The sequence below is a fragment of the Xenopus tropicalis genome, chromosome 2 (genome assembly GCF_000004195.4).
Source record: "Xenopus tropicalis strain Nigerian chromosome 2, UCB_Xtro_10.0, whole genome shotgun sequence".
NCBI classification, from domain to species: domain Eukaryota; kingdom Metazoa; phylum Chordata; class Amphibia; order Anura; family Pipidae; genus Xenopus; species Xenopus tropicalis.
The window spans coordinates 179,439,240-179,460,595 of NC_030678.2; the positions used below are offsets into that span (position 1 = coordinate 179,439,240).

General features: G+C 50.8%; 2 protein-coding genes across 3 annotated transcripts; both read left to right on the forward strand.

The window, feature by feature from the left end:
* Positions 1–2,756: 2,756 nt before the first annotated feature.
* LOC100135185 (hypothetical protein) lies at positions 2,757–10,606 on the forward strand. The gene is given in 6 exon segments (NM_001113888.1): positions 2,757–2,879; positions 3,547–3,629; positions 4,272–4,367; positions 6,895–7,636; positions 9,653–10,183; positions 10,250–10,606. Coding segments are annotated over 3 exon segments (843 nt in total). The 5' UTR covers positions 2,757–2,879; positions 3,547–3,629; positions 4,272–4,313; the 3' UTR covers positions 9,700–10,183; positions 10,250–10,606.
* Positions 10,607–12,128: 1,522 nt separating this feature from the next.
* art1 (ADP-ribosyltransferase 1) lies at positions 12,129–21,253 on the forward strand. Of its 2 annotated transcripts, none has more exons than XM_031896143.1 (5): positions 12,129–12,159; positions 13,835–13,925; positions 17,761–18,502; positions 19,052–19,090; positions 19,870–21,253. In XM_031896143.1, the coding sequence occupies exons 2-5, from the start codon at positions 13,845–13,847 to the stop codon at positions 19,959–19,961; spliced, it is 954 nt and encodes a 317-aa protein (XP_031752003.1). In that variant the 5' UTR covers positions 12,129–12,159; positions 13,835–13,844; the 3' UTR covers positions 19,962–21,253.
* Positions 21,254–21,356: the final 103 nt, after the last annotated feature.

A 21,356-nucleotide genomic window follows, 5' to 3' on the forward strand; every position in this document is an offset into this window, starting at 1 on the left:
CCATACTCACTGTTACTGCCCCCCATACTCACTGTCACTGCCCCCCATACTCACTGTTACTGCCCCCCCATACTCACTGTTACTGCCCCCCATACTCACTGTTACTGCCCCCCATACTCACTGTTACTGCCCCCCCATACTCACTGTTACTGCCCACCATACTCACTGTTACTGCCCCCCATACTCACTGTCACTGCCCCCCATACTCACTGTTACTGCCCCCATACTCACTGTTACTGCCCCCCATACTCACTGTTACTGCCCCCATACTCACTGTTACTGCCCACCATACTCACTGTTACTGCCCCCCATACTCACTGTCACTGCCCCCCATATCACTGTTACTGCCCCCCCATACTCACTGTTACTGCCCCCATACTCACTGTTACTGCCCCCCATCCGCACTGTTACTGCCCCCCCATACTCACTGTTACTGCCCCCCATACTCACTGTTACTGCCCCCCCATACTCACTGTTACTGCCCCCCATACTCACTGTTACTGCCCCCCATACTCACTGTTACTGCCCCCCATACTCACTGTTACTGCCCCCCCTATACTCACTGTTACTGCCCCCATACTCACTGTTACTGCCCCCCATACTCACTGTTACTGCCCCCCATACTCACTGTTACTGCCCCCCCATACTCACTGTTACTGCCCCCCGTACTCACTGTTACTGCCCCCCATACTCAGTGTTACTGCCCCCCATTACTCACTGTTACTGCCCCCCATACTCACTGTTACTGCCCCCCATACTCACTGTTACTGCCCCCCCATACTCAAGGTGAGGCCTTACCAGGGACCTATAAAGGGGCAAAATGATGTTTCATCCCTTGAGTCAATGCCCTGTTTATACAAGACAGTAAGTTCATTAGTTCTAATTCAACTTCTCTTTGGAACAGGGACCCAGTTGGATCTGTAGGCTGCGCCGGGTGAAACCTGGACATGGGCTTAAAGTTTTGAATTCTAGTGTCAACTCTGCCGGCACCGTTACCTGTTCCCCTATGTCCAACCTGTTATTGTTAAACCCAACAAACATCTGTAATTGCAGAAAATTCTGACTGTAGTAATTCAGCCGGAAACCTCTTTGGCTCCTTGTCTATTGTGACCTTATTATCATGAACAGAATGTCCCTCAGCCAGGCCCAGAGCCAGGCCCAGATCTGTGGAGAGGCCATAAAGGCCCGGGCCTAGGGCGGCAGGAGTTTAGGGGTGGCATGCCATCCGCCGCAATGTATGGGAGATGAAATGTATGTGCACTGGCGCTCGCTGCTGCGGGGGGGGGGCGGGTCTTGGCGATTCACCCATGTGCACGGGGGGGTGGTGTCATGGAGAAGGAAAGGCATTTTGGCCTTTTACTGCCAATAGATTTGCCACATTAGTGCCACCTAGTGCCCTATATTTATTTTGCAGAAACCATTACCATAGTAACAGCCCTAAAAGCTCCCTCTGATAGCAGCTGCCATTTTAGCTTGGTCTTGGTACAGTAGCTTCCTGCTGCAGCTATAGCCATTGGAAGCTCAGATCACTCATTCCTAAGGGAGGGAGGCAGTTCTTATGCATTCTTATGGAAGGGGGGAGCAGGAGAGGGGAGGGACTGAGCAGACTCAAGTCTGAAAGAGCTCTAAAAGAGAGGAAGTCTGATACTGAAGAACATGTGACACAAAGGAAGACAATAAATCCTGTGTTTCTTTTGATAGAGGACTCAGTGCAGTGTTTCTATGAATGCTTATGGCTGTATTTACATAGACCTTTCTGATAAAGTCTCTTTGGAATTCCCCCCGAGTGACCCATGTATCAGTAGTTATAGCTGATGAGGGATTTACCCTCCCTCCCTGACCCTGTGGTTAATGCCTGTGTTTGACTCTATTGCAGACTGAAGCCCCCATTAAATACCCGGAGGTGCATGGATCCTGGGGTACAGCCTGTAAGGAGTCAGGAAGGAATGTTTCCCTTGAAGAGGATTGACCCAAACATCACAGAGGCTTCTTCATCTTCCTCAGGTCCTGATGCCGCAGAGCCATTAGTCTGATTAACTTGCAGCCAATGGGGTGCAGCTCGTGTCCCCCCAGTTCTATTAATTACCTGGCTTTCTAGACTCGGCTCTGGGGGGGCTGCCGGTTATTGTATGGAAATAAAACTGTGACTCCCATGACTTTATTGTGAGTTGATTGTTTCAGAGTGTGAATGTTCTGTAGAAATGGCCGGTACTGACTGATTTCCTTGTTCCAGAAGCAAACGGAGCCAATGAGACCTCCTGCTTATTGTAGCCATTTCACATTGGCATGGGGTGCCCCCCCTTATATTAGTGGGGACCTGAGCTGGGACACCCTACATTTGACCAATAGCCCCAGTTTGTGTCCCCAGTATAGATCGGCCTAAGAGGAATGTCTAATCATGCAGTAAAGGGTTAATAATAAACAAGTGATCGAAACCTCAGGGTCAGGAAACACAGAGATAGTTAAAAGAGATAGGTCTAGGGGTGCCCCCCCCCCCACACTTGGGTAACAGCTGAGCCTCCATTTCTCAAGAAACAGGTTTAGAGATAAACATCTTAGAAGATTGGCAGGAAACCATAGGTTGGACGATGGGCTTCTCTGGAAATAATTGGGCTTTTTAATGTACAACGGTCACGTATTCACTGTCTATAAAAGCCCAGAGCAACACTGGGGCCTCTCGTATCCGACTGCAGAGAGACCACTCCCACTTGTCTCTTTGCCCAATACCTCAATCAGCCTTTCTGAGGGAACCTTGTCTCGGGGTCTTGTTGTAGGAGAATGTTGGGTTAGATAATTACCAACAAGTTGGGTGATCCCTTCCCTTCTGCTGCAGGACCCCCATCTAATCAGTGGAGCAGAACTGTAACTCACCACCTACTGTAAGTACAACATACACAGCCATGTGGGTCACAGTGCCGCTCCAATGAATGATCAGACCTGGGGCAATTGCTTTGTGTAGGTTACGGTTACCTTGGGAAGGGCCGGGCAAAGTTGTCTCTGCCTTGGGAATGGGGGTACAAATAAACACAGAGTAAGTTGTTATTAAGGGGCATATATCTGCTTAGAACCAGGGATTGAGTGGAGATTAATATTCTGAGACAATTTGCAACTGGTCTTCATTTTTCATTATTTGTAGTTTATTTAGTTATTTCATTTTTAGTCCAGGAGCTCCTCACTTTGGTGTTTCAGCACCTATTTGGTTGCTAGGGTCCAAGGTACCTTAGCAACCCGGCAGTGGTTTAGATTAGAGACTGGTATATGAACAGGAGAGGGCTTCAATAGAGAAACAAGTTACAAAAAGTAACATTAACAAATTAAAAAACTACAAAAAGTTGGAAGAAGGCAAATAATTAAAAACCATAACAAATAAATAATGAAGACCAATTGAAAAGTTACTTAGAATTGGCCACTCTATAACATACTGTACTTAAAGGTAACGTAAACCCCCATTTAAGGTTGGTGTTTGAGATATTCCCGCCACATGAAGAGCAGCTCAATGAGTAACTTCCACGCAATGTTTCTCTAGACTTTTTTCTCTGCTTTTAGATACTTGGGTTCCATTTGGGTTTCTTGAATAGAGACAGACAGAGCGCTGACTCCTATACACCCACAGGCCTCATTTGCACCAGGTACAATGATACAAACGAGATAAAATGGCAACAGATTCTATCAAATGACATGTGTGTCTTCACCAAATCCAATGGAGACCCCAATAGTCCTATCAGTAAATACAGTTACTGGGGCTGTTTCAGTACAACATGTTCCAGGCAAGTGGGGAGTCTTCCTCTTGTACAAGTTGGACCCAACGAAGATCCCTAGTGATCCGAAACATGTTGTACTGAAACAGCCCCAATAACTGTATGTACTGATAGGACTATTGGGGTCTCCATTGGATTTGGTGAAGATACAGTATATCACTGTGTAGCGATGTCTGGGTGAGGAATAAGCTCATTATTGCACAGTGGGACTATGGGAATGATTGGGCAGTACCTATGGGCGGGGCATAAGGGGCTGAATTGGGTTTATTATCTACTAGTAGAGAAATGCTGTGAGTGTAACTGCCCCAAACTCTGCGGCAGGGACATTACTGGGCTCCCAACGCTCCGGGGCCCCTTCCAGCAAGGGTTCCATTGCTCTGTTCATCTGCTCCTCAGTTGTTCTGTATAGTGAGTGGCCCCTCTGGGGAGGAGGGATTGGGGCCTTGGGTTTGGGTGCTGTAACTATAACCCCACCGGCCGGGAAACTGACTCCTCACTGCCTTGTGCTTTTAGAAACAAACTATGAGGATAAGGGCCGGAAACCCTGATATCAGCATGACTTGGGCACTCGCTCTGATCCCAACCTTGGCACTGATGCACCTCTGTGAGGTAGGTTATCCCTGCTCTTGGCAATGGGGCATTACTGATAAATCTGTTGTGGGAATGAGGGGAGAGAGCGGGGCACACAGTATGGAATGTAGGGAGGGAATGAGGGGAGAGAGCGGGGCACACAGTAGGGAATGTAGGGAGGGAATGAGGGGAGAGAGCGGGGCACACAGTAGGGAATGTAGGGAGGGAATGAGGGGAGAGAGTGGGGCACACAGTATGGAATGTAGGGAGGGAATGAGGGGAGAGAGCGGGGCACACAGTAGGGAATGTAGGGAGGGAATGAGGGGAGAGAGCGGGGCACACAGTACGGAATGTAGGGAGGGAATGAGGGGAGAGAGTGGGGCACACAGTAGGGAATGTAGGGAGGGAATGAGGGGAGAGAGCGGGGCACACAGTATGGAATGTAGGGAGGGAATGAGGGGAGAGAGCGGGGCACACAGTAGGGAATGTAGGGAGGGAATGAGGGGAGAGAGCGGGGCACACAGTATGGAATGTAGGGAGGGAATGAGGGGAGAGAGCGGGGCACACAGTAGGGAATGTAGGGAGGGAATGAGGGGAGAGAGCGGGGCACACAGTACGGAATGTAGGGAGGGAATGAGGGGAGAGAGTGGGGCACACAGTAGGGAATGTAGGGAGGGAATGAGGGGAGAGAGTGGGGCACACAGTATGGAATGTAGGGAGGGAATGAGGGGAGAGAGCGGGGCACACAGTATGGAATGTAGGGAGGGAATGAGGGGAGAGAGCGGGGCACACAGTAGGGAATGTAGGGAGGGAATGAGGGGAGAGAGCGGGGCACACAGTATGGAATGTAGGGAGGGAATGAGGGGAGAGAGCGGGGCACACAGTAGGGAATGTAGGGAGGGAATGAGGGGAGAGAGCGGGGCACACAGTACGGAATGTAGGGAGGGAATGAGGGGAGAGAGTGGGGCACACAGTAGGGAATGTAGGGAGGGAATGAGGGGAGAGAGTGGGGCACACAGTATGGAATGTAGGGAGGGAATGAGGGGAGAGAGTGGGGGCACACAGTATGGAATGTAGGGAGGGAATGAGGGGAGAGAGTGGGGCACACAGTGTGGAATGTAGGGAGGGAATGAGGGGAGAGAGTGGGGCACACAGTAGGGAATGTAGGGAGGGAATGAGGGGAGAGAGTGGGGCACACAGTAGGGAATGTAGGGAGGGAATGAGGGGAGACAGTGGGGCACACAGTATGGAATGTAGGGAGGGAATGAGGGGAGAGAGCGGGGCACACAGTATGGAATGTAGGGAGGGAATGAGGGGAGAGAGCGGGTCACACAGTGTGGAATGTAGGGAGGGAATGAGGGGAGACAGTGGGGCACACAGTATGGAATGTAGGGAGGGAATGAGGGGAGAGAGTGGGGCACACAGTGTGGAATGTAGGGAGGGAATGAGGGGAGAGAGTGGGGCACACAGTATGGAATGTAGGGAGAGAATGAGGGGAGGGAGCGGGGCACACAGTAGGGAATGTAGGGAGGGAATGAGGGGAGAGAGTGGGGCACACAGTAGGGAATGTAGGGAGGGAATTAGGGGAGAGAGCGGGGCACACAGTATGGAATGTAGGGAGGGAATTAGGGGAGAGAGCGGGGCACACAGTATGGAATGTAGGGAGGGAATGAGGGGAGAGAGTGGGGCACACAGTATGAAATGTAGGGAGGGAATGAGGGGAGAGAGTGGGGCACACAGTAGGGAATGTAGGGAGGGAATGAGGGGAGAGAGCGGGGCACACAGTATGGAATGTAGGGAGGGAATGAGGGGAGAGAGTGGGGCACACAGTAGGGAATGTAGGGAGGGAATGAGGGGAGAGAGCGGGGCACACAGTAGGGAATGTAGGGAGGGAATGAGGGGAGAGAGTGGGGCACACAGTATGGAATGTAGGGAGGGAATGAGGGGAGAGAGTGGGGCACACAGTATGGAATGTAGGGAGGGAATGAGGGGAGAGAGTGGGGCACACAGTGTGGAATGTAGGGAGGGAATGAGGGGAGAGAGCGGGGCACACAGTATGGAATGTAGGGAGGGAATGAGGGGAGAGAGTGGGGCACACAGTAGGGAATGTAGGGAGGGAATGAGGGGAGAGAGCGGGGCACACAGTATGGAATGTAGGGAGGGAATGAGGGGAGAGAGCGGGGCACACAGTATGGAATGTAGGGAGGGAATGAGGGGAGAGAGTGGGGCACACAGTATGGAATGTAGGGAGGGAATGAGGGGAGAGAGCGGGGCACACAGTAGGGAATGTAGGGAGGGAATGAGGGGAGAGAGCGGGGCACACAGTATGGAATATAGGGAGGGAATGAGGGGAGAGAGCGGGGCACACAGTATGGAATATAGAGTGGGAATGAGGGGAGAGACATCAGGTAGTGCAGGTATGTACTAGTTACAGAGTGTAGTATTATTCAAATTTAAATTCTAATCCCAGCCTTATCATAACAAAGAGATTTTGATCAATAATGTGTTTGAGGCTCAGCTGGGGGAGAAGGGAAACAGCCGGTGATTATATTGTATCTCTGTACAGGGGGACAGGACCCAAATGCCCAGGAGAGACGTGTTCCTATCAGAGGAGATTGTGTTGGATATGGCCCCTAAATCCTATGATGATCAGTACAGGGGGTGCGCTGAGGCCATGGAGGCCAAGATCCCTCAACTCTTTCAAAATGAGAAATCCTTAATCAAGACCTTTGTTGATGCCTGGGGTAACGCCAGTAAGAGATGGATTTCTATGAAGGAAACCACTATGGTTCCCCCTGGATTTAGGGATGCGTACGCCATAGCAACACTGGCCTACACCAATCAGTATCCAGCCATTTACAAACCCTTCGGTGACGCAGTGCGCCAGGCCGGCCAGTCCAGAGACTTCTATCTCAGATACTTCCATTTCAAGGTCCTAGACTTCTGCCTGACCCGGGCCCTTCAGATGCTGAAAGCTGTGAAACCAACAATTTGTCACAAAGTCTTCAGAGGAACGAAGGTTCGATTCAGCGCTAAGATAGGGAACAGCGTCCGGTTTGGCCAATTCACATCTTCATCAACAGATGACAGAGTAGCTGTGGCCTTTGGCCCTGACACCATCTTCATCATCACAACCTGCCACGGGGCCAGCATTGAGCACTTATCCTTCTTTCCCGATGAGAAGGAAGTGCTTATCCCTCCCTATGAGACATTCAAGGTCACCGATGTCAGATCAGGGAGTGGATATAATAATATTACACTTCAGTCTGTGGGAACCCAAAGTAACCGCAACTGTTGGTATTTTAAAGGTAAGATGCAACTTTCCATTAATAATCCCCCCTGTGGGTCTGACCCACACAAACCCTTCATTCTCTTCTACCTCTAGTAAACCCCTGGGGTATCAATGCTCGTTTTACCATTGCCTGTAATATCGGCCTCTTCTCCTACATTTTCAGCAACAGACTTGTCTTGGCTGGTGGCCAATGTACCCCCTGTCGTAACATATATGGATATTTCTAAGTCACCAATTTCATGACCATATAAAGGTTTGAGGCCAAAGGCCGAATGCTTTTGTACAGTGCCTGCAGCTCTGAGGTGACTTCTAATATCCTTATACAGTATTTAACCTGAGGGGGTGCAGTATTTATTATGATAAGTTTCAGTAAATCATGTGACAGAAATGACATCACTAGCCTCCAGTTATAAATGATGACATCACTGAACACTGTTTATATTGTTATTATGAACAAAAGCAGTCACTGGGAGAGGCAGAGGGGGGTCCCCTGGAGTTTCCCCTTCAAGCAGGAACAGAACAAGGGCCCCAGGTCCCCATAATGGTGGGGGGGCTGCTGATTCTGTTCCTCTGCCCTTAGGGCCACAATCAGGGGTACAGGGGGGATTGTTCTCCCAGGCCCAGTCACACTTTGACCCAAGGATGGCCTGGCCAGCTGACACAACTTTGTGTAACTTCTGCCTTGGGGGGCCCTGCGCCCCCCAATGGGCCCCATTGCAGCCTTTCAAGCCCCCCCTCCACAGGCCCTGCACCCCCCAATGGCCCCCATTGCAGCCTTTCAAACCCCCCCTCCGCAGCCCTGCACCCCCCCAATGGGCCCCATTGCAGCCTTTCAAACCCCCCCTCCGCAGCCCTGCACCCCCCCAATGGGCCCCATTGCAGCCTTTCAAACCCCCCCTCCGCAGCCCTGCACCCCCCAATGGGCCCCATTGCAGCCTTTCAAACCCCCCCTCCACAGGCCCTGCACCCCCCCAATGGCCCCAGTCGCAGCCTTTCAAACCCCCCTCCGCAGGCACACCCCACACATTTGACCCCCTCCCCCAGCATGCCTAAATTAAACTTACAGTGCCCTTCGGGGATCGGGTCTGGGCCCAGTCCGGCCCTGTCTACATCCCTGCTTTTCAGTAAGATGATTGGTGAATTTGAATCCCAGTAGCTGTGATTAAATAAACACATGCATCAAGTCCAACCTTTTGTTCTACCAAAACCTATGAGAGGGCCCAAAATTTTGGTTTCCATTTGGGTTCATGGGCAGTCCCAGACCTGAAACATCTGATGGTGGCGCTGTCTCTCCTGATAACACTGCAGGTCTCTCTGGCGTCTGCACCTGTCTCATACTTGTTCCATTGTCTCTTCTCCGAGTCTCAGCCTGGACTAGGGTTGCCAGTTGGCCTGTATTTTATTGGCTGGCTGTGTACTCTATCCTTCAGCCAGTTCTCTATCCAATTACAAATATTATGTTCTAGGCCAATATTCCTTAATTGGATCATTAACCTTCTGTGAGGTACTGTATCAAACGCAAGATCTGTTACCCATAAACCCCTGTGGCACAAACTGCAATGTATACAAGTACCCTATCCCTTATTACCCCTTCCAGAAGCTTTCCTACTACTGATGTCAGACTAACAGGCCTATAGTTTTCAGGCTGAGAACGGGATCCCTTTCTGAATTCTCTAACACCTCAGTCTGAGCTCATAAACAACCTCATTATGTAATGAACTGCTCTCTCTTTGCTCAGGACCAATGGGTGAGATACTCTCTCCCTATCTCTGAGCTGTCTCTCCTACAACCATTGGGCCAAATGGACAATATAAAGCTGATACAATAATATTAATATTTCCCCTAGAAACTGATTTCACTACCTGGGCATTTGATTTTATATCCATTATGTTGGGGAAGATGTTTCCAAGTATCGGTCTTGGTAGACTGCACACATTCTGTTGTTCTGATCCAATGCTGCATTTTGTGCCTGTGGGGATCTTGCAGTTGGTCTTTTATATATTGTCTCATATTTGTATTTTGTTTCTTTCAGCTGCGAGCCCCAGGATGGGAAATCAGCAGATTATTCCAGTGGATTAGCTTCTGCTCCTGTGGGGCCCTGTGGGGTCTCTGCTCTTGCCCCGACCCCCTGATTCCTACAGTCTGGAGAATGGCCCCATTCCCGCAAATGTAACGTAGCAGCATGCGGCGCCATCTTCTGCCCGATTTCCCTCTCATTTCTATTGTTTCTCAGCACATTGAGAATATCAACTGCATCTGCTGGGCCAAAACTGTGTTTTGTTCCTTAGGGGGAGGGGCTTAGGGGGAGGGGCTAAGTGTATATGAAATAAGTGTATTGCATGTTTGCATTTTCATTCCATCCCGTATCACTGTTAGTGAATGAACAATCTCGGGGGCCCCACTGCACCCCTGATATGATGAGAGGGAGCTCATTGGTTGCTGTTGTGCCAGTGGCGCTGCCCAGATCCCATATTACATGGTGATAGCCGGGGCGCCTCCTTGTAGGGGGGAACTCAAGCTCCTAGAGATGCACCCTAATCCTTAGGCTTTGCTGTGGCCCTTAGAATTAATCTCATAGGACCCATTACCGTGACTTCTTCTAGATTCTTTGGTCACAGGGAATTTATTGGAATCTGGTTGAATTCTCTATGCAAGAAACTCTGCATCACTATTTGCCAGATTTGTACCATGTGACTCATGGGGAGGGATAATATGCCCATAATACACCCTGAAACCATTCTTTGTGGCCAGTACTGTAGGGGGCAAATTTGAAACCTTGGTAGAACCTTGATGCCCTGTGGTTGCCCCTTACCCTCCTCTATTAAATACCCTATGGAGTAACCACAGCCTCTGAGACATGGGCATTTCCTAGGGGGCATCTCACATTATTTAGAGGGGAGCCCCGGGTGGGTGGATGAAAATACCCCATCGTTGGGTCTTCTGTGCTTGGCTTTGCTTCAATAAAGTCTGCCCTGGTTCATCCCATTAATGAGTGTCTGTTATATCTGCGCTGAGAGCCTTCATCAGTTAATAGAGCTTCTCCAGCCCAATCCTGCATTGTCATTTGTTTTTCCCATGGGGCTAGTCATATTCTTCATTTCCCAGGGTGCCACAGCCATGTGACCTGTGCTCTGATAAACTTCACTCACACTTTACTGCTGCGCTGCAAGTTGGAGTGATATCCCCCCCCCCCTTACCCCCAGCAGCCGATCAGCAGAACAATGGGAAGGGAGCAAGATAGCAGCTCCCAGTAGGTATCAGAATAGCACTCAATAGTAAGAAACCCAAGTCCGGCTTGGGACTCCTCCAGTTACATGGGAGTAGGAGAAACAATAGGTTAGCTGAAAGCAGTTCTAATGTGTAGCGCTGGCTGAAAGCTCAGACTCAGGCACAATGCACTGAGATGGCGCCTACACACCAATATTACAGCTACAAATACATTTGTTGGTTGAAGAATAAAAGGTTAAATCTGTTCCCAGTATAACTGTGTAAAATGTACAGTGACTATAGGAAAGGACACGTTGTCACAGATTGATTCTCTAAACCGATAGAGAGAAACAACATTTTGAGCCCAGGCAGCCGCCGTACCCCCAGTACAATTAAGGGCACATTTCTGTGGGTCAGAAGTCATGAACCGTTCTGGGGTTTTCTGGATAAGGGGTCTTTCTGTAATTAGGATCTCCTACCTTAAGTCTGCTAAAAAAATTATTTAAAATGTAATTAAACCCAATAGGACTGTTCTGCCCCCAATAAGGGGTAATTATATCTTAGTTGGGATCAAGTACAGGTACTGTTTTACTATTACAGAGAAAAGGGAATCATTTAACCATTAAATAAACCCAATAGGGCTGTTCTGCCCCAATAAGGGGTAATTATATCTTAGTTGGGATCAAGTACAGGTACTGTTTTATTATTACAGAGAAAAGGGAATCATTTAACCATTAAATAAACCCAATAGGGCTGTTCTGCCCCAATAAGGGGTAATTATATCTTAGTTGGGATCAAGTACAGGTACTGTTTTACTATTACAGAGAAAAGGGAATCATTTTTAAAAATTTTAATTATTTGCTTATAATGGAGTCTATGGGAGACAGCCTTTCCGTTATTCTTGTAATAACAAAATTAGGAAAGTCCGAGCCCCTGGTATATAAAGGGGCATCTCCTGCCCTCGCACAGATCGGTGCCAATGGCTCGGTGCCCTGCGGAGCTTGGGGTACGTGAGATCCATGTGCTGTTATTTACAGGCAGAGGGGGGGGGCACCTTTGGCTCCTCATTATTTCTGTGTAATGATTTGTGGGGATTAACAGAACTGGAGTAAGAGGGGAGTGGGCCCCCAAGTTTGAGAAATGCCCCCCAGCAGCTTTAGTAGCCGAGTAGGAACTTGTTTGTCCTTGTCACTATATCCCATAATATGATCATGTGTCCGTCTATAAAAAGAACAAGCCTCAACCCTTCTAAAATATCCCCCCAGCCCAGCAGCCCCCAGTGTGTCTCTGGCACGGGAGGAAGAGGAGGGTTACACAGAGGCAGGAGGAGAGGTAACGGGTGAGTTATTTACTGTATATTCTCCACACCCTGCGGGTTATAGGGAGAGGCCCGGGATTGGGGAACCCCCCCAAGGGCCCAACCTAAACCCCTAAACTAGTGTTCAACTTGTGTGTGTACCCCAGGGCTGGGAACCATAATGCCCCCCTATAAATATACAATGTGCACCCTGTGTATATCTGTGGCCCCCCCGTCTCCTACTGTATGTGCGGGGTGTGTGTACCCCAGGGCTGGGAACCATAATGCCCCCCTATAAATATACAATGTGCACCCTGTGTATATCTGTGGCCCCCCCGTCTCCTACTGTATGTGCGGGGTGTGTGTACCCCAGGGCTGGGAACCATAATGCCCCCCTATAAATATACAATGTGCACCCTGTGTATATCTGTGGCCCCCCCGTCTCCTACTGTATGTGCGGGGTGTGTGTACCCCAGGGCTGGGAACCATAATGCCCCCCTATAAATATACAATGTGCACCCTGTGTATATCTGTGGCCCCCCCCGTCTCCTACTGTATGTGCGGGGTGTGTGTACCCCAGGGCTGGGAACCATAATGCCCCCCTATAAATATACAATGTGCACCCTGTGTATATCTGTGGCCCCCCCCGTCTCCTACTGTATGTGCGGGGTGTGTGTACCCCAGGGCTGGGAACCATAATGCCCCCCTATAAATATACAATGTGCACCCAGTGTATCTCTGTGGCCCCCCCCGTCTCCTACTGTATGTGCGGGGTGTGTGTACCCCAGGGCTGGGAACCATAATGCCCCCCTATAAATATACAATGTGCACCCTGTGTATATCTGTGGCCCCCCCGTCTCCTACTGTCTGTGCAGGGTGTGTGTACCCCAGGGCTGGGAACCATAATGCCCCCCTATAAATATACAATGTGCACCCTGTGTATCTCTGTGGCCCCCCCCGTCTCCTACTGTATGTGCGGGGTGTGTGTACCCCAGGGCTGGGAACCATAATGCCCCCCTATAAATATACAATGTGCACCCTGTGTATATCTGTGGCCCCCCCGTCACCTACTGTACGACAGGCAACAATGTGCATTGGGGTAATTCAGTTCCCTGGGACTGTGAGTTCATCCTGGGAATAAAATGTTGTTACACTGGGTAGGAGGGGGGATAGTGAGTAGTATATTTACTACAGGAGTCTCTATGGACTGAGGTACATTATCCTGAGTAACTGTAGTTGAACATCTATCGTCATCCACTGAGAGCCTCCATCTGCCAGGGAATGCTGGGAGTTGTAGTCAAGTGAGAGGATTGTGTCATTTTTATTATGAAGTTTAGCAGAATGTAAAATCCATAAACTACATGAGTGATGTCACAACGGAATCTCTGAATCCCATATTTATATGAATGATGTCACAAGTGAGACTTTAGCTTGTCCAACATTTACCTGAGGGAATATCACTGGGTAGTGATGTCTGTGTGAGAAATAAGATCATTATTGTACAGTGGGACTATGGGAAAGGCTTGGGCAGTACCTATGGGCCGGGCATTAGGGCACAGGGCATTGGGGCACAGTATGAACTAGAAGGAAGGTCTTCTGATTCTCTAGGGTTTGCTTTGTATCATTCTGGTGCGTTTGTGTTGGGTTTGGACCCGGTACCTGTAAACCAAACAACTGGAAATCTGACTGGTGACTGCCTTGTGATTATAGAATCGTGAGGATGGGGCCCGGGCACCCTGGTACCAACATCAGCTGGGCACTCGCTCTGGTATCAACCCTGTCATTCATCCCCCCCAGTGAGGTACAGTATGGAATGTAGGGAGGGAATGAGGGGAGAGAGCGGGGCACACAGTATGGAATGTAGGGAGGGAATGAGGGGAGAGAGCGGGGCACACAGTATGGAATGTAGGGAGGGAATGAGGGGAGAGAGCGGGGCACACAGTATGGAATGTAGGGAGGGAATGAGGGGAGATAGCGGGGCACACAGTAGGGAATGTAGGGAGGGAATGAGGGGAGAGAGCGGGGCACACAGTAGGGAATGTAGGGAGGGAATGAGGGGAGAGAGTGGGGCACACAGTATGGAATGTAGGGAGGGAATGAGGGGAGAGAGTGGGGCACACAGTAGGGAATGTAGGGAGGGAATGAGGGGAGAGAGTGGGGCACACAGTAGGGAATGTAGGGAGGGAATGAGGGGAGAGAGCGGGGCACACAGTAGGGAATGTAGGGAGGGAATGAGGGGAGAGAGCGGGGCACACAGTAGGGAATGTAGGGAGGGAATGAGGGGGAGAGAGCGGGGCACACAGTATGGAATGTAGGGAGGGAATGAGGGGAGAGAGTGGGGCACACAGTAGGGAATGTAGGGAGGGAATGAGGGGAGAGAGCGGGGCACACAGTATGGAATGTAGGGAGGGAATGAGGGGAGAGAGCGGGGCACACAGTAGGGAATGTAGGAGGGAATGAGGGGAGAGAGCGGGGCACACAGTATGGAATGTAGGGAGGGAATGAGGGGAGAGAGCGGGGCACACAGTATGGAATGTAGGGAGGGAATGAGGGGAGAGAGCGGGGCACACAGTATGGAATGTAGGGAGGGAATGAGGGGAGAGAGCGGGGCACACAGTAGGGAATGTAGGGAGGGAATGAGGGGAGAGAGCGGGGCACACAGTATGGAATGTAGGGAGGGAATGAGGGGAGAGAGCGGGGCACACAGTATGGAATGTAGGGAGGGAATGAGGGGAGAGAGCGGGGCACACAGTAGGGAATGTAGGGAGGAATGAGGGAGAGAGCGGGGCACACAGTAGGGAATGTAGGGAGGGAATGAGGGGAGAGAGCGGGGCACACAGTAGAGAATGTAGGGAGGGAATGAGGGGAGAGAGCAGGGCACACAGTATGGAATGTAGAGAGGGAATGAGGGAGAGAGCAGGGCACACAGTATGGAATGTAGGGAGGAAATGAGGGGAGAGAGCGGGGCACATAGTATGGAATGTAGGGAGGGAATGAGGGGAGAGAGAAGGCACATAGTATGGAATGTAGGGAGGGAATGAGGGGAGAGAGCGGGGCACATAGTATGGAATAAAGGGAGGGAATGAGGGAGAGAGTGGGGCACACAGTATGGAATGTAGGGAGGGAATGAGGGGGAGAGAGTGGGGCACACAGTATGGAATGTAGGGAGGGAATGAGGGGAGAGAGCGGGGCACATAGTATGGAATGTAGGGAGGGAATGAGGGAGAGAGCGGGGCACACAGTATGGAATGTAGGGAGGGAATGAGGGAGAGAGCGGGCACACAGTATGGAATGTAGGGAGGGAATGAGGGAGAGAGCGGGGCACACAGTATGGAATGTAGGGAGGGAATGAGGTGAGAGAGCGGGGCACACAGTATGGAATATAGGGAGGGAATGAGGGGAGAGAGTGGGGCACACAGTATGGGAATGTAGGGAGGGAATGAGGGAGAGAGCGGGGCACACAGTATGGAATGTAGGGAGGGAATGAGGGAGAGAGCGGGGCACACAGTATGGAATGTAGGAGGGAATGAGCGGGAGAGAGCGGGGCACACAGTATGGAATGGTAGGGGGGAATGAGGGGAGAGAGCGGGGCACATAGTATGGAATATAGGGAGGGAATGAGGGAGAGAGTGGGGGCACACAGTAGGGAATGTAGGGAGGGAATGAGGGGAGAGAGTGGGGCACACAGTTGTGGAATGTAGGGAGGGAATGAGGGGAGAGAGTGGGGGCACACAGTGTGGAATGTAGGGAGGGAATGAGGGGAGGAGAGCGGGGCACACAGTAGGGAATGTAGGGAGGGAATGAAGGCGAGAGAGTGGGGCACACAGTATGGAATGTAGGGAGGAATGAGGGGAGAGAGCGGGGGCACACAGTAGGAATGTAGAGAGGGAATGAGGGGAGAGAGCGGGGCACACAGTATGGAATGTAGGGAGGGAATGAGGGAGAGAGCGGGGGCACACAGTAGGGAATGTAGAGAGGGAATGAGGGGAGAGAGCGGGGCACACAGTATGGAATGTAGGGAGGGAATGAGGGGAGAGAGTGGGGGCACACAGTATGGAATGTAGGGAGGGAATGAGGGGAGAGAGCGGGGCACACAGTGTGGAATGTAGGGAGGGAATGGAGGGGAGAGAGTGGGGCACACAGAAGGGAATGTAGAGAGGGAATGAGGGGAGAGAGTGGGGCACACAGTATGGAATGTAGAGAGGGAATGAGGGGAGAGAGCGGGGCACACAGTATGGAATATAGGGAGGAATGAGGGGAGAGAGTGGGGCACACAGTGTGGAATGTAGGGAGGGAATGAGGGGAGAGAGTGGGGCACACAGAAGGGAATGTAGAGAGGGAATGAGGGGAGAGAGCGGGGCACACAGTATGGAATGTAGGGAGGGAATGAGGGAGAGCGGGGCACACAGTAGGGAAAGTAGGGAGGGAATGAGGGGAGAGAGCGGGGCACACAATATGGAATGTAGGGAGGGAATGAGGGGAGACAGTGGGGCACACAAGTTTGGAATGTAGGGAGGGAATGAGGGGATGAGAGCGGGGCACACAGTAGGAATGTAGGGAGGGAATGAGGGGAGACAGTGGGGCACACAGTATGGAATGTAGGGAGGGAATGAGGGGAGAGAGCGGGGCACCACAGTAGGGAATGTACGGAGGGAATGAGGGGAGAGAGCGGGGCACACAGTATGGAATGTAGGGAGGGAATGAGGGGAGAAGCGGGGCACACAGTAGGGAATGTACGGAGGGAATGAGGGAGAGAGCGGGGCACACAGTAGGGAATGTACGGAGGGAATGAGGGGAGAGAGCGGGGCACACAGTATGGAATGTTAGGGAGGGAATGAGGGGAGAGAGGCGGGCACACAGTAGGGAATGTAGGGAGGGAATGAGGGGAGAGAGCGGGGCACACAGTATGGAATGTAGGGAGGGAATGAGGGGAGAGAGCGGGGCACACAGTATGGAATGTAGGGAAGGAATGAGGGGAGAGAGTGGGGCACACAGTATGGAATGTAGGGAGGGAATGAGGGGAGAGAGCGGGGCACACAGTATGGAATGTAGGAGGGAATGAGGGCAGAGAGCCGGGCACACAGTAGGGAATGTAGAGAGGGAATGAGGGGAGAGAGTGGGGCACACAGTAGGAATGTAGGGAGGGAATGAGGGGAGAGAGCGGGGCACAGAAGTATGGAATGTAGGGAGGGAATGAGGGGAGAGAGTGGGGCACACAGTAGGGAAGTAGGGAGGGAATGAGGGGAGAGAGCGGGGGCACACAGTAGGGAATGTAGGGAGGGAATGAGGGGAGAGAGAGCGGGGTACACAGTAGGGAATGTAGGGAGGGAATGAGGGGAGAGAGTGGGGCACACAGTAGGGAATGTAGAGAGGGAATGAGGGGAGAGAGTGGGGCACACAGTAGGGAATGTAGGGAGGGAATGAGGGGAGAGAGAGCGGGGCACACAGTAGGGAATGTAGGGAGGGAATGAGGGGAGAGAGCGGGTCACACAGTATGGAATGTAGGGAGGGAATGAGGGGAGAGAGCGGGGCACACAGTAGGGAATGTAGGGAGGGAATGAGGGGAGAGAGCGGGGCACACAGTCTGACCCGGGTGCAAGGGAAACAGCCGGTGATTATATTGTATCTCTGTACAGGGGGAGAGGACCCGAATGTCTAGGAGAGACGTGTTCCTATCAAAGGAGTCCGTGTTGGATATGGCCCCCTCTTCCTATGATGATCAGTACAGGGGGTGCATTGAGGCCATGGAGGCCGAGATCCCCAAACTCTTCCAATATGAATATTCTCTAAACAAGGACTTTGCTGAAGCCTGGTATTCTGCTACATTCAGATGGGAAGAGAGAAAGGGAAAGATGGTGGTTCCCCCTGGGTTTAAGGACCAGTACGCCATAGCGATATTTAGCTACACCAGCAATGGGCCCCTCCACAAAATCTTCAATGACGCAGTGCGCCAGGCCGGGCAGTCCAGAGACTACTATCTGAGAAGCTTCAATTTCAAGGTCCTACACTACTACCTGACCAGGGCACTTCAGATGTTGGATGCCGTGGAATCTCCAACTTGTCACAAAGTCTTTAGAGGAATAAAGGGGGTTCGGTTCAAACCAGAGCCCAGGAAGCCGGTGCGTTTTGGCCAATTCACTTCTTCATCGAAGGATGACCAGAGCGCCTTGTCCTTTGGAGAGGACACCTTCTTTAGCATCCATACCTGCTATGGGGTCAACATTAGGAACTTCTCGTTCTTCCCCAGCGAGGAGGAAGTGCTTATCCCACCCTTCGAGAAGTTCAAAGTGACGGATTTCAGTACAATGAGCAGAAAAAACATCATCACCCTTCAGTCTGTGGAAAAGTCCAGCGTGTACAACTGTGAGTTTGTGAAAGGTGAGGTTCAACTTCATTCAATGAGGTCAATGAGGCAACGTTGCACCCCTCAGTCTGTATCTTCACTTTAATATGAACCCCTTGTTCTCATCTTCCTACTGAATCCCATGGGTACCAATGCTGGTTGCCATGGTGAGTGAGATGGTGGGCTTAGTGTCGTTACCTGGCAAATACCCAAAAACACATGACTTTATTGGCCTTACGTCCTGTATTTTTAGGATCTGGCTTGGGCATGGCTGGGGGCATTTGTATGCAGGGGGTTATATTAATGTTAAGAACACAGGTGGGGCAAATTCTTTTGTGGTCACTGCATCGGACAGAGAAGGTGCAACAAGTAGATCTTTTCTCCATATTTGCAACTTGTACTGGATTCCTAATGAACATCCCCGTTCCTAATTGAAGGATCCTCCCCCCCCCGGCTACTAGCAAAGCCCCATTTGGGTTTGCCAATAAGTGCCCCCCACACACATTGAGCAGGGGTATTGGGGAGGCCAGTGACCCAGTCCTGCCCCATATAAAGTGCCTAATATCTGCCCTTGTGTTTTGCAGAGAGAAGATGCAAAGCCTCGTGGTGCCCATTCAATTCAGGTAATGGCAGCAGTTTGCCCAATGGAACAGTGTCTCCGCCTTCCTGGAGGGTTGGGATTGGTGGAAAGTTGTTGGAAAGTTACAAATTTTGACTTTTCCCAACTTAAAGTGTTTTATCCCAATAATGAATTAACTTGCTGTCTTCTCACTTTGCTCTATAATTAGTCAACTTTTTTGGTTAAGCCCCAAACATTGGAACATTAGTAAATACATGTTCATCCTAAATTGACCCTATTTGACCTTCTAGCTGAACCGCAGCTTCTTGTTTCCCCCAGGGGGTAGTTGGCCCACAGATTGGCCAATGACTGCCCAGGAGACATCTTGTTCCACTACAGTATTGTAATGGTCTCACCCAGCTCCAACCTGGCAACTTCCCAGTGTCTCAGAGTGGGAAACATTGGTACTGAACCCCCCAATGAGCAGGTTCTATGGGAGCAACATCCAGATTCTAAATGGGCGGAGATATTCTGTACTATGGGGGTCCCAGCACTACATACGTGGGGCAGTTGGTGCTCATAAGGATATTGTCCCACTGCCCCAGGACAGACAGATCACAGTCACATTTTAACTTCCATTTGCCTAGAATTTCCCATTAATCTGTCAGAGTCTGAGCCTTTATCACATGATTATGCCCCCCCCCATGGTCTGTCTCTACCGGGGCATTTGATATGACATCTACTGGGGTAATTAACAAAGCAAGGAAGGGGCACAATGAGCCAATGTTTTGCACTTTACACTTTATTTGCTGATAGAGTCTGACTATATTGTGTTTCTTCCAGCCTCGCACCCCGGGACGGGAATTCTGCAGATAATTCCGATTTGTTGGCTGATGCTCCTGTGGGGCCCTCAGCCTTGGATTCCCCTATTCTGATAGGCTGGAGAGGGGCCCCTTTCCCGCAAGGGCCCCCAGTGAATATAGACGTGTATGTCTTCTGCTGGAATTAATATTTGCTCAACAACCTGCAAGCCTGGAACTGCAGGGTAGTCTCTAAATAAGGGGGACCCAGTGCCTGCCCCATGGGGGGGCACCCCAGTATATTTGTATTACCTGTAATAATGGCACCACAAGGATAAAACAGGATCTCAAACTGATGGATCCCAGATAAGTGATGCCAGTTCATGGGTGGAAGGAGATTCCAGCTCCCGAGGGATTTGGGGGGCACTGGGAGCTCAGAGTATTCCATGTCTATATGCGCCGTATGGCCAAACGCACCCAGAGACGGCTTCTAACGTGTCCTCAAGTTGGAGCGCTCACTGATGGGTTCCAAACTGTCTCCGGAAGGGGTGTCTATGTTTTGGGAACCTGGGCTCTTGATGGGCAAGGGGCCACCCACAAACCCAACATGCCCAATTTGCAATGCCAAGTGTCGCCTGGAGTGGGGCAAATGGTACCGCCATTGGTTTCCCCATCTGCCAGTCTATTGGGAAAGTTTGGGTTTGGGAGATCCCAGGAGAACATGCCTCAATGTATGATGCCAGCGGTAAAGTTTGGTGCAGGAAAAATAATGATCTGGGGCAGTTACCATGGTCTGAGCCCCTGGAGGCAACTCCCAGCAACAATTATCCAAAACCTAATGGGAACTTTCCCAGAAGAGTAGGGGCAGTTATAGCAGCAAAGGGAGGGGCAACCCAGCTGAACCCCTGTGGGATGAATGGGAACCCCAACTGTGAGCCTGATCCCCCCATGAAAGATCAAAAGAACTAATATATGTGGTGTGTTATTCAATAAAACTGATGACTAGAAGGGACCCATGGGTTCTGCAGAGTGAAATTTGGACAAAGCCCAGTCCCTCGGGCCTGCAGTGATGTGTCAGAACCACAGTAAATAGTTGCCATGACTGGGAGCTGCCCTACTGGTCTTTGCCAGAGCTACCAGCCAATAAAGTGCCCCATAGCAGTTGTGCCTGTGGGGCAAATAGCAGGGGAGCTGGTGGTGCAAGTGCAGGGTATTGGGGTTATTATGAGCCGTCTCACCCTTATTGCCCCTGGGAATGTAGCCGGCTGCTCACTTACCTACAGGAGACACCACTGTGGGGTAACTCGGCCTACACCCGGAGACTTACTCCAACATGCAGGTTTTAGTCAGTGTAATGTATCCCCGGCTGAGCTCTATAATGCTTATTATTCATGTCATTATGCCAATTAAACATATTCACTAACGAGCCGTTACTGTATCGTTATTGCAATGTGTGCGGCACTGCCATGTCCTGGTGCCATTTTTATATGTTGGATCTTATTGGCCCTGGTCCCTATTGCCAATCCGGAC